Genomic DNA, 13,123 nt, shown 5'->3' on the forward strand with positions numbered 1-13,123 from the left:
ATATTTTTACTTATCTCAACTTTTTAGAAGCCTGGTGTTGAATAGTTAACAAAGATAGGGGTAAACCAGCTAGGTGTAAAACCCAGGTGGGTATGATAGGCCAGAGCTAAGAGAGTGTTGCCATATGGAGTGGGCCCAAAGAGCATAGAGGAGCCAAAAAGACACTTTATGGCACAGAGAAGGGGAAGAACAGCTAAGGGCCAAGGAAAAACAACGAGGAACTGCATTAGACTCCTTCCCAGAGGAAGGAGTCTAATGTCATAGAAGCCAGGAGGTGCAGCGAAGCTGCAGGACTTAGCAGGCAGCTCCTAGGAGTAAAGCAAAGAAGTTCAACAAGTATAGCCCAGGAAAGCACAAAGACAGATAGCTCGGAGTCAGAGGGCACAAAGGAAAGCTCTAGGCTGCTGCAGGTGGGACTGCAGTCCTCGGGGAGGGGAAAGAACTGGGCAGAGCAGGAGAAAAGGAGATGTCTGTGTGGGAGCAGGCCAGAGGTGCAGCAGGGCAGGAGACAGAGAAGCCTATTGGTGCCCATGTGGAGGGCATAGCAGCCTAGAGGGAAGCAGCAGCTGAAGAAGCTGAAGAAGTATACTCTAGAATTTGGAATCAAACTTCCTGGGAGGATCCCCAGGATCCATACAAACCTCGGGAGAGCCAGACCTCTCCTGAGTGAAGAGGGCTGTGGGGAAGAACAGTTGTGTGCTGGGTGTGCACGCAGCAGCTGGCCTGCTCCTTTGCCTCCCACACCCCTCCTGCTAGGGCTGGCTCCAGCTCTCACTCTGCAACAAACTTACAGATCCATCAATGGTCACTTAAAGACAGAACATTCACACAGTCAAAAACCGAACAGGGCGGCGGCTTGCAGTAGATCCCAAATAATACTGGGATCTAGGATACTGTTGGTCAGCTGAATTAATATCTAAGGGATTTTGAGGTCAGAATTGATTGCAAAAGTGAATCCATTTGGATGGAGCATTTCAAGTCGGATGCCGGTGGAGAGGTTACAGGGTTTGTATGGAAGACACCATGTGCCATTCCCATGAACGAGGAAGGGGAAAACGTCTGGTGTGGACTGAGGGGTTCCCAGGATCCAGGGGGGACTGAATGAGGAAGACACAGCTGTTTAGTGGATCATCACCTCACTAGACTGGGGGCCCAGGCCTAAAAGACCAAGGAGAGACAGTGCCTGGTGTCAGAAATTTCAAATAAAGCCAAATGATGAAAACTAAGTTAAAAAGCAAAACCTCACCCAAGGGCAAGGGTCAGAGGTGAGGATTAGACTCAGGGAAGCCTTTAATCTGCCTCAGGGATCACTTACTAATTGCCAGCTGTAGATGGAGGGCCAGTGGAAAGGTGGGTTGGTTGCCATGGAGATAGGGAAAGCCAGGAAGAGAGTGGGGGCGTGGTGGCAAGGCCTTTCTGAGGGACAGTGGTGGCAGTGGAAATGCATTGCACCCTGAGTTGCTGGAGGCAGGTGTGTTCTGGAATGTGGGTAGTTCATTTGTAAGCACTTTTGATGACTCAGTGTGAGCACACATCCTCGGCTGACCTCCATCTGCACTGTCATACTGGTGTTTTGGGATCGTGCTGTGGTGGCTGTAAACATGCTAAGGCATCAGATAACTGGCCTCATCCCACGTGTCAGCCTGTTTTCACGGAAGATTGTATTCACCTTTTTCTTCTGCTTTGTGTTGTTTGGTGTTTTGCATATTCATCATTTTTTAGTTTCATGGGCCTTGTCTACAGGGAATCCCCTGCATTTAAGCACTTCAGCTTCCTGTCATTTACTTCCTGAGGCGAGCCCCCCTGTTGTCCTCTGCTACCTTTAGGAATCTACTTGTTTTGGGAGTTTATACCTTCTCGTTCAGGCTTTTATTTTGCCTTTAAAATAAGGCTGGGAATGCTGCTACCACTCCTTCCTCTCCTCCCTCTGCAGTCTCTCTAAGTAACCTTGTGAGCCTGAAATGCAGGATTGCACTCCTTCCGACTCTGGAATGCTGGGATTGCACCCAAGGTCACTGTGGATTGACCCCCACTCCCTGCTTTGAGTAAGGCAACCTAACTGTCACTCAATGCAGACCTACCTACTGTTAGCTTCCCCACAGACAGAGCCGCGTCCTGACGGCCACTCTCACTGCCTTTGCCCCTGTGGGCTTTGATCCCTGTTTGCCTCTCAGGCTGGTGTTGTCTGGCTGGCCCTGTGCAGCCTTTCGGGAGTTACTCCACCTGAGTCACAGTATACTTTGGTGTGTGTCACATACTCCTATCCAGGGCTGGAATTTCCTTACTTCTTTACTGGCCTGATGCTCAGCTTCCATAGTAGTTTTTGTTGTTTTGTTTCCTCTACAACTTTCCCTTTTCTTTAGGACAAAGATAACTCACACTTTAAAGGAAATGAATTTAAATTCACATGCTCCTTGAATCATCTTCACTGGAACCTTTTTCTCAAGTGTAAACCTTAACTCAAGTGTTAGGTGTTGCTGGTCTCTCCTGTGGTGGCTAAGGTCAACTTAAAGTTCCAGAACCCAGGGCATTTCATTGTCACCAGCGGCCTTGCTTCTCCTGCTGGCTTCCCAGCTGGTAGCCATTTGGTCACTGTCTGCCTGAGACTCAGCCATGGGTCACGGGAAGTTACAAGACCCCCAAGCTCTCACTTCAGCTCTGCAGGCTGCTTGCTCCTTGTCACCTGATGCTCAGGCCTTGGTCCTGCCTCAGTATAATCCCATTATGGTTAGTAGGCATTCAAGACTTTGACCTCTCAGCATGTGCTGGAATTGGAGCCTGGTCCATGTTTGTAAAGCATGCCACTGGGCCTTTTCTCTGTCCAGTGCTGCACCTTGTCTTGCTCTTGTTCTCCAGGCGTCACAGCAGCTGCATGGCTCATTCCCAGCTTCTTCATTATTTGGTCTTCAGTCCAGAAAAGGCGCTCGTGGCTAAGCATGCCTTGTGCATCAGGATCCCCCCAGCATGGCCTTGCAGCGGTGATGCGCTGGTCTCTCGGAGACTTCCTCAGGGTTGCTGGATGTCTGTCCATCTAAGGAGCTCTTGGTTCTCCTTGTGTGTTAGTTACTTTCCTACTGCTATGATAAAACACCATGAGCGTAGCACTTTAGAAAGTGTTTGCTTGGGTTGATGGTTCAGAGAGACGATGGAGTCCATGATAGCAGGGCAGAGGCATGGGCACAGAAATAGTTAAGAGCTCACACTCGGATCTGCACAGAGGAGGCTGGGTGCATACTGTGACTTGCTTGAGCCTTTTGAGATTTCAAAACCTATCCCTGGTGGCACACCTCCTGAACAAGGTCACACCTCTTAATCTTTCCCAAACAGCTCATGCAACTTGGGACCAAATATTCAAGCATATGAGTCTAAGGAAGCCATTCTCATCCACAGTACCACTGCCTGGGGCCTAGCAGCACTGTTCCAGGCACACTGTCAGCAGGCAGGTACCACCTCCCAGAATACATTTGCTTTTCGTTTGAGAAAAGTTTGGCCACTATGAAAGTCGCATGCAAGGGCTTATGTGCTGCTGAGACATTTCTTCTTCCCCCAAGGCTTCCAGCGTGGTGAGGTCACTCTCCAACTCTGCAGAACTCCAGTAACCCTTACACCTTCAGAAGACCCTAGCCGTCCCTTGTTTTGATGTGTGTGTATAAAAGTACCGTAGTGTTAACATAATTACTAGTTGTAATTTTTCCTTATTAAGACCTTTCTCTCTGGAGAAATTTGGCATATGCACAATATGTGCATAAATATTTTTTTTTTAATTTTTTTTTTCTGAGACAGGGTTTCTCTGTATAGCCCTGCCTGTCCTGGAACTCACTCTACACCAGGCTGGCCTCGAACTCAGAAATCAGCCTGCCTCTGCCTCCCAAGTGCTGGGATTAAAGGCATGCATCACCACTGCCTGGCATGCATAAATCTTAAATAAATGAAATACATCTATTAAAATGAGGGAGTGTCGTTTCTGGTGCATGTTAAAACACTTACCTGAGTGTCTCTTTCTCTTCCTAAAGTTGTACCTAGTCTCTGGAACGTTGATACGGAAGTCACAGTCCCTGAACAGAAGCCTGGGGAAGTTGCTGAGGAACTAGCAAGCTCCTACGAGAGGAAACTCATTGAGGTAAGGCTAGCCCTATTTCCCATGCTGTAGTTATCTGGAATGCTGGCTGCTCTGGTGTGACCTAGGTGAGGGGCCACCTGCTGTAGCAGCCAGCCAGCTCCATAGACCAGAAAGGTGAAACACAAAGAGATAAACCCAGAGTACTTGGGAGAGAAGGGAAAGTCGATTCTCTGGAAAACATTACTTAGCTAGAAATGGGTGAGATCTGTGGCAAGTGAGTAGGAGCGAGAGCATGAACATGTAGCATTAGAAACAGAAGAACTTGGTGCTGGAGAGGTCATCCACTCAGAGAGAGCTTGCCAGATGCCCCTCACGAACTGAGCCTGCATCCTAGAACGCAGGTGAAAAGAAAAGCTGGGCTCGGTGGCTGGCGCTTGTAGAATAGAGGTAGGACCAAGAGGACCAGAACAGCCTGGCTAGTAAGCTCTGGGCCAAGGAGAGAACCTCTCTGAAGAGAGTATGTCCTTCCTAAAGGCGTCATCCAAGCTTGTCCTGGCTTCCACACACATATATGCACAGGTGAGCACAGGAGCAGTTGAAGAAAGATGAAAACTAGTAAAGAAGAGTGGCTTCTGAAGAGGTGGCAGAACTTGCTGGTGACCAGGAACAGTCTGATGACTCCGCACAGAGCCCCTGCCTGTTGCACCTCCTTAAAGCATTTGCACTTATAGGTGTCTTGATTCAGATGTGTGTTCCCCGATAGAAGAACCCGACCAAGATAACATACAAAGACAGGCATATGCGAGTACCCCTGAGGCATACATGCAGAAGTCTAGAGAGATATTACCCAGTCAGTCATTTGCATGTCATTTAGGTAATGAATGGTCATTTGATAGCATTTATTGAGTCAGTTACGAGCTTCATGAGGTGGTGGTGGTGGTGTGTGTGTGTGTATGGTATGTGTGTGTGTTGTTTGTGTGTACACATGCATGTGTGGTATGTTGTGGTGTTGCAATGTGTGTGTGATATGTTGTGTTGTAGTGTGTGTGTGTATGTGTGTACCAGTGCCACCACAGCATGGGTGTCAGGAGAGCACCACAGCTCTGTCACTGAGCCACACCCCTCCAGCTCCAGGTCACCATTTTCTTTGTGCTTCTTTATTTGGTTCCTGAGTAAGGGAAGGGCAGTGATGATGCGTGCAGCTTGAGTTCTGACTCAGGTGAGCTTGGGGAAGGCAGGCCGCAGTCTGACAGGACAGCTGTTAAGGAAGGGTCTGAGACCAGGGCCAGGACAACTCTGGCCAGATGCTCTTCACAGCAGGATCTCGAAAAGAGTCGTGAAAGCAGGGGCCTTGGGTAGTGGCAGTGAGCCCAGATTACTGAGTCCCTCAGGACGCCTTTTGTGGAGTGGGAACAGCTCTCCCTTACAGGGCTGTGCAAACCCACATGGGTGTTGTATTAGTCAGGGTTCTTTGGAGGAACAGACCCGATTAATGAATGAATTTATCATCTGACTATCTTAAGTAGGACTTACTAGAGTGAATTCAAGGCTATGGTTGGGCTAATCTAATAATGGCTGTCTGCCAACGGAAAGTCCAACAATGCAGTAGTTGTTCTGTCTACAAGGCTGGATTTCTCAGCTGGTCTTCAGGATAACCCAGAATCCAGAAGCAGCAGACTCCGATGCCAGTGAAGGGATGGACTTGCCAGCGAGAGCAAGCAGGCAGAGCAGGAGGCTCTTCCTCCCGTGCCCTTCTGTACGCTGCCAGCAGATGTGGCCCAGGTCAAAGTGGGTTTTCCCACCTCTAAAGATCTAAAGGTGGATCATTTCACTTCAAATGATTTAATTAATAAAACTCCCCTAAGCCAGGTAGTGGTGGTGCACGCCTTTAATCCTAGCATTCAGGTCAGGAGGAAGAGGCAGATCTCTGTGAGTTCGAGGCCAGCCTGGTCTACAGAGTGAGTTCCAGGACAGCCAAGACTATAAGGAGAAACCCTCTTCAGAAACAAAACAAAACGAAAATAAGAAAAAAATCCCTCAGGTGTACTTGAGTTTCAGTTAATTTCAGGGATCGTCAAGTTGACAACCAAGAATAGCTAGCCTTCCAGTAGATACCAAGTCTCTGAAGGCAAAAAGTATGCCCTATGTCAGGAACTTTTTATTGGCAAGTGATAAGTGAGCTTTGAGGGAACATATTTTTAAATTCTCCCAGGACTAGGCTGTGTCAATTCAGTCAATAAATGAAGAGTCCATAAGATAGGGAAAAAAGGGTTATCCGAGAGAAAGTGGATGGAGTGGGGTGACCAGAGTGGAATTGGCTGGAGTGGGGTTATCAGAGTAGAACTGAGGGGAGGGGAGCTGTGGTAAGGACCTCATGGCTCACTCGCTCGCTCACTCACTCACCTCCCAGCTCTTCACAGGAGCAGCTCACTTGCCTCCCAGCTCTCCTTAGGATCTTGCCTCCTAGCTCTCAGTCCACCTTGCTAAGATTCCAGATAGGGTTTGGTGGGACCCCTCCTTGACTGGGGACTGTGTGGGTTCATAACTCTCACACTATCCTCAGAGTATAACTGTGCTTTAGTACCCTGAAGATGGACTTGGGGAGAGGTCCATGGAACAGTTTGTCTCTAGTTCCAACGGGGCTTTGTCACCAACTCCTGTGACCATGTTACCGTCCCCGTCTCTCTGTGCCAGCCGTGGCTGTCTGTGCAGAGATCAGGCCATGGAGGGAGTTTCTGTTGCATCCTATTGCCTTGAACATGGCGGCCACTGTAAAGGTAGAGCTGGTGGTACAGGCTAAAGTTTTCTCTTGCAGCCTAAGCTTCCTTTCCTCCCTTTTGTAGTTTCCTTATCTGGAACAGTAGAGTTGTTGGTTCTGACCAATGAGCTGAGCTCATGTTGGGTAGTAAACAAGTAAACAAGTCCTCAGGTGGCTCCTCCCTCCCTCCCTCCCTCCCTCCCTCGTGTGTGTGTGTGTGTGTGTGTGTGTGTGTGTGTGTGTGTGTGAATGTATGGTGTGTAGATATGTGTGCAAATGTGTCTTTGTTTATATGCATGTGGAAGCAAAACTCCCTACTTTGATTTTTTGAGACAGGCTCTCTCACTGGGTTGTGACTAATAGATTTGGTGACACTGGCTGACAAGTGAACCCCAGGGGTTCTCCCTTCTCCATGTCCTCTGTACTGAGGTTGCACCACTGTACCACTTTTTATGTGAGTTTTGGGGGTCTAACTGGAGTCCTCAAGCTTGTGTGGCTGTCCCCAGACCCTCAGCTAGCATTTTCCACCCAGATAGCTTTTTCTTCTTCTCTGAATAGGAAGGGGGGAGACTGCTGTCTATTCTTGTGGCTTTAGCATGTCTTATACCAGCCTTCTGCTACCTTTGTGTTCACATGAGCAGAGCCCTTCAGGAGCTCTGTGTGATGCTCTGAGTTTACCCAGAAAGTGGTGGACACTCATGGGGTGGGAGCCAGGGAGCTTTGCCAGCCAAGCATCTTTCCTCCTCAGCAGGACCAAGAGGAGGTAGTTTTTATTCTAATACTATGACTGCTTGGAGGATCCCAAACACTGTGATTCATCCAGTGTGAGGGAGCTCTTGCTCTCCTGCTGCCCACTTTTAGCAGTATGGAGTTTGTCCCCATTGCATATGTATACCACACATTTGTTCACGGTGGCCTAGAACCCAGCATTTGGGCAGCTTTGGGCCCCAGTGAGCACTGGAGCCAACTGTTTCTAGTGGGTGAGCCATCAGTGCTGAAGACTGAAGTAGTAAGACTGTCCCAGGGCTGGGTGTGGTTCTGTGGTCCTGGGCTCTGCCCTGTAGTACTGCAAAGCCAACCCAACTCTAAACACATTCCAGATTGTTTCTGAAACCTGTGGTTTGAACTTTGGAAACCAAATCTGATGATTAATATTGTTTGTTAACAGGATTTAAGATCACTTAGTAGGCATGTCCATGAGGAATTATATAGATTAGTTTAACTGAGGAGGGATGGCCTATGTTAAACATGGGCAGTACCCTTCCATGGCCTGGACTGAATGAAAAGGAGAAAGCAAGCTGAACACCAGCGTCCTCTTTCTTTTCTGACACACACACATGCTGTCTCAGGTTCCTGCATGGCTTCCCTATCATGATGGGCTGTGAGCCACAAACAAAACCTTCCTTCCTTAAGTTGCCCTTCCCAGGTATGTTGTCATAGGTGACAGATATATAAAGGGAGGGCTGTGGCAATTATAGGGTAATCCAGCAGGGGAACACATGGGGGAGGTGACTGTTGCCATAATCCTAGTATCTGACTCTCTAGTGTGTTCTTTAGCCTATAGCTCCAGGAAGGAGGCTGAGATCTCATGCCCATGGCTTGTGGCCTCCAGAGAGTTACCTGAAGAAGGTCCAGTGCTCTGTGGCTACTGATCACAGCTTTGCAAAGTTAATTGATTTGCTAGATTTCTCAGCATGGAAGAAGCAGAAAACCATGTTGCAAACCTATAACCTCTGTTTGTGCTCTGGGAAGCCAAACTCACTGAAGGAAAAGGGGTCATGTGGCAGAAGAGAAGGGGCACTCACTGATGGCATTCTAGAGTGAGATGGTGTGTGGGGGAAGTTGGTACATTGTATGACAAGCAGTGGCAGCTAATGGATTCTGTGTAGCATTAGTGTTTGAGATGGGCCTAGAGGAGGATGAGGAGGGGGAGGAGAAGAGGAGAGAAGATGGAGGGGTGTGTGTGTGTGACATTTCAGTGCCTAGCTCTAGAAGAAGGCAACAATATGTCTAACAGATAGTTTGTGTTATTTTATGCTCCAGTGACCTGGGGTGGACTAGGCTGGGAGCTCCTTGGGGTTAATGTGGACAGAGCTTTTCTGGCCATAAGTCTGTTAAGTACCACAGCTTCAGCATGCAGTTGGTGCTCCATAAACACACACCAACGACAGTCTACGAAGTGAATTCAGGCACCCTGTAAAATACGTGTAGGGTATTAAGTGTGGAGCCCCAGACTAGGCTGATAGAGAGGTCCCAAATGTGACTTCTGATGGCAGGGATTGGATGTCTAATGGGAGTGCATGGCTCAGGAGAGAGAGCACTTTCCTAATGTGGTTGAAGCCCCAGGTTCAATTCCCAGCATGACAAACAAAAAGCAAAAAGAAAGACAAAGGACTTCTGCTCTGTAGAGGAGGTAGGCTCTCTTTTGATGCTCAGGGTTGAGGGAAGCTAAGCTTAGGACCCAGAGCAGCAGGCAGCTGGGGCTGGCTCTTACACAGCTTTGTGAGCACTGTCTTAGCAGCCAGCCTGTGCCTCCTTTTCTGTCCTGACTTCTGGCCTTCCATGCCCATGAGCCTCTAATAGAGCTGGCAGTGGTAAAGAAGAGGTCCTGATGATCCTTTAATGGCCTTTACTCCTCTAGATGGAGTTCTGTTTTCTTCATTGCATAGTGGCTTTAGTGGCAAAGCCATCAAATTTCTTTGATGTAGAGAGAGCAAGCATTCATTATCCCAAAACCAGGCCAAAGATTAAGGAGGTGGTGATCCTAGGGAGGCTTCAAGGCAGAGGAGGAGTCATGCACTGCCTGGAGCAAGGCTTTGAAGGCCGCTCAGCAGAGGTTAGCACCTCACTACAGCTGTTTTGCTTAGCTCCTCCCTCCTCCTTTGGACCTCCAGTAACCCTGCTCACAGATTTCTTTGTAAACCTTCCCCTCTCTCTTGAAGATCTGAAACTTCAGATTTTTTTCTCACTAGAGGTTTTGAAGTTCAAAGACATTGGATACATCCAAGATACATCTAAGATTCTTACTTCTTTCTCTCTTTTAAGTAATTCCTGTGGTTTCACTGAATCTCCCTAGAGTTGGCCAGTCCACTTTGGCCTCCAGGAAATGTAAGATGTGGGTAACATTCAGATTTTGATCCTTATTCTTGACATTAACTTCTGGAGTCTTTTGGCTTGGAGGACACTTGATGCCACAAAGTCAGAGGAGTTCTGATCTACCACTTCCTGTTGGGCCTCTCTAAGCCTCAGGCTCTCAGTGGAGTGTGACCAGTTGCCCTCCTTGAGCTCTGCTCTGGGACTTAAGCAGAGCCTGGTTGGGGCAAGAGGAAGCTCTGTGTCCTTCTCATTGTGGCCTGTGTCTTGGTAGAACAGAAGTTCCAAGCACTCTGTCTCCTTTTCTTCACGGATCCTGAGGTATGCAGGAGTGCAGCTTCTGCTCAGCAGCCAGCAGCAGTGAGCACTGATTCCCCAGTTCATCTTAGTCCCTGGAGATGCCATGTTGCTCCTGGGTTGCCAGCACTCCTCTGGTTGTAGGTCCTCATCTGAGCCAGATGTGCCCCGAGGAATTCTCTTTGTCTCATTTGGGTGTAGTGTTATACACTTGTGATCCTAGCACCTGGGAGGCAGAGACAGGAAGATCCTGAGTTTGAGGCCAAGCTGGGTTGTATAGTTGAGACTCTGTCTAAAAAAATCCAAGCACAGATGGAGGAGGCTGCTCCGATGCCAAAGTGTTGGTTTTGCCTGTGTGGAGGCCTGGAATCTGGGGCTGCCTCTGACCTGGAGTCTGGAGTGCTTAGAAAGGAACAGACAAACTTCCACAGAGACACACCTGGAAGATGATCCAATGCTCCCATTTTGGACAACACATAAAAATATTTGTAATTATTGTGGCTGATTTCAGCTTCTCAGCCCTCCACTATTTTGGGTCTCTGTTAGGTTTCTCCCTTTACACAAGAAGCTTCCTGAAGCTACTTCTGGGCCTGTAGCCGGAGTAGCCTGGTCTTGATGGAACAGGTTCAGGAGATCCAGGGCTGTTCTGTTGGTGCTGGGCATGTCTCGGGAGGGATCAGGGCTGTTATGAGCACCAGATAAGTTGGCCTTTCTCTTACTTGAAAAGCCTGCTGCTTGAGGGTAGCGCTATGAACTTCAGAGAGAGCAGACAGCCGAAGTGACCGAGGAGACTAAGGTTTGCCAGCCTTGTACCGAGAAAGTCTCTCCTGGCTAGCCAGCTCTACAGTGACTCACCTGTACCCCAAGGCGGCTGAAGACCACTGATGTGCGTGTTAGAAAACTCTTGCTGCTTTCTTCAGCCTCATTTCTCACCTTACCCAGAACTTGTTTCATATTTCAGAAGCGCATCTTTGCACAGGGGTTGTGGCAAGCTGTCTAACTTGACAACTAACTTGATTCCTTTTTTCTGTCTTTTATCCTTGACTTATCTTTCCTTGTTAACTTTTACATACACATGCACACACACGCACACGCACACACACACACACACACACACACGCACACACACACCCATACACGCATGCACTCACACACACACGCACAAACACAAGGCGGGTTTATTGGGGAGCTTCTCTCAGCCAGGAGAGTTCACTGGCCCCAAGGATTGAGGTTGGGAAGTTGCCATAAGGAAAGTAGGGGTGGGGGTGGGGGTGGGGGTGGGAGGTGAGAGAGAGAGAGAGAGAGAGAGAGAGAGAGAGAGAGAGAGAGAACGAGAACATGCACACAGAGAGAGGAGAAGAGAGAGAACAACTTATTTTTTTCACCTTTAAGATCTCATCTGAGGGCTGGTGAGATGGCTCAGTGGGTAAGAGCACCCGACTGCTCTTCCAAAGGTCCAGAGTTCAAATCCCAGTCAACCACATGGTGGCTCATAACCATCCATAACAAGGTCTGACACCCTCTTCTGGAGTGTCTGAAGAAGGCTACAGTGTACTTACATATAATAAATAAATAAATAAATCTTTAAAAAAAAAAAAAAAAAAAAGATCTCATCTGAAGAGGGTGTGGTGGAGGGTGCCTGTAATTCCAGCACCTAGCAGGTTGGGGCAGGGGCATTATAAGGTTGAGGCTAGCTTGGGCCACTTCTCTGCTCTTCTGCAAACTGGGTTCAGTCCCCAGGTGTCCTTAGCATCCTTTGTATCCTATATCCTGATCCTGATGGGGCAGCTTTCTATGTACTAGCCTTGACTGTGTTCTCATTTTGCCCTTTCCCCAAGTTCGCTCTGCCGCAAGCCCAGCAGATGGCAGTAGATGTGTCCCAATCACCACCATTCTATCTGTTCTAGCCCTAGCATCCAGCAGGACCCCTGGCATCTGACTGGTAACCCATTTAAACAGCATTTTTGATGAAGACCACAGGGAAGCTGGATCAAACTGGCTAAGGCAGACACAATACATTTATTTATTAAGTTCTATCTCAGTTTTCTTCTCCTGGGACCATGTGATTTGCTCAGGCCACTAGGGTATAAATAGAACCGCCGTGCCATCCAGGCTGGGGGAGAGAACAACTGGGGAATGAACGTTTCCTGGTTCTTGTTTTCCTTGCAGGGTACCTGTGAGCCGTGGATTCTGTGTGGCCCAGCGACAAGAGGGCCCGAGTCTGGGTCCCCAGGCTGCTGCTTGGAAGGCAGCCTTACTGTTTTGCTGCTGGGCCCACTGTAATCGTCATAAAAGGAGGAGTGAGATTTTTATCTGTTCAGCCAGGGAGCTATTGGGGTGCTTGTTGCTGTCCTGCTTATCTTCAGTCCAGGACAGTCTGATTTTAGGCATGGGTAATTCCCCTTCTGTTCATAGATGGCTGTGATCCCCTGAGCAAATCTTTTCTTCCAAGTTCACATTCAGAGAAGACAAGACTTTGCCTCTTTTATTCCTGGCCAAAGCTTTGAATTTATGCTGGCAGCCCAGCTGAGGCTCCGCTCTTGCTCTTCATCTGATCACAGGGTCTTGCTTCTGCACTGAGACAGCGGAGAGCCCTGGTCAGACGTGGAGAACAGAGGATAGGGAATGGGATGTACTTCGAGGGGAGGGAAGGATGCCGTGGAGACTCCGGCTTGCGTTAGCTCACCTGGAACAAGTAGCGAACAGATGAGCGTCTAGTGGTGAACAGACCTTCTCCCTTGCTTTCGGGCCTCTGCTCTACCAGCTGAGTACTCTTCATCCAAGGGTCAGTGAGTGCAGAGGACAGGATTTGAGACCTTGCCATGGAGGGGAAGGTGTGCAGGTCCTTTGCCTGTCAGCTCGGGTGGGCTAGGGCAGTCGGGCTGCAGGAAGAACTTGTGCAAGTTTGGCAAGCT

At 48.7% G+C, this 13,123-nt stretch overlaps 1 protein-coding gene across 3 annotated transcripts in view; it reads left to right on the forward strand.

Annotated features, from left to right (window-relative positions):
* Positions 1-13,123, forward strand: part of Snx29 (sorting nexin 29) — a 416,575-nt gene that overhangs the window by 238,906 nt on the left and 164,546 nt on the right. For all 3 annotated transcript variants that reach the window (XM_029544359.1, XM_021209353.2, XM_021209354.2), the window contains one exon: positions 4,014-4,120. In XM_029544359.1, the coding sequence (XP_029400219.1) occupies positions 4,014-4,120 (107 nt within the window). The remainder of the gene's footprint in view (positions 1-4,013; positions 4,121-13,123) is intronic.

This window comes from Mus pahari, chromosome 12, assembly GCF_900095145.1.
Source record: "Mus pahari chromosome 12, PAHARI_EIJ_v1.1, whole genome shotgun sequence".
Taxonomy (NCBI): Eukaryota; Metazoa; Chordata; class Mammalia; order Rodentia; family Muridae; genus Mus; species Mus pahari.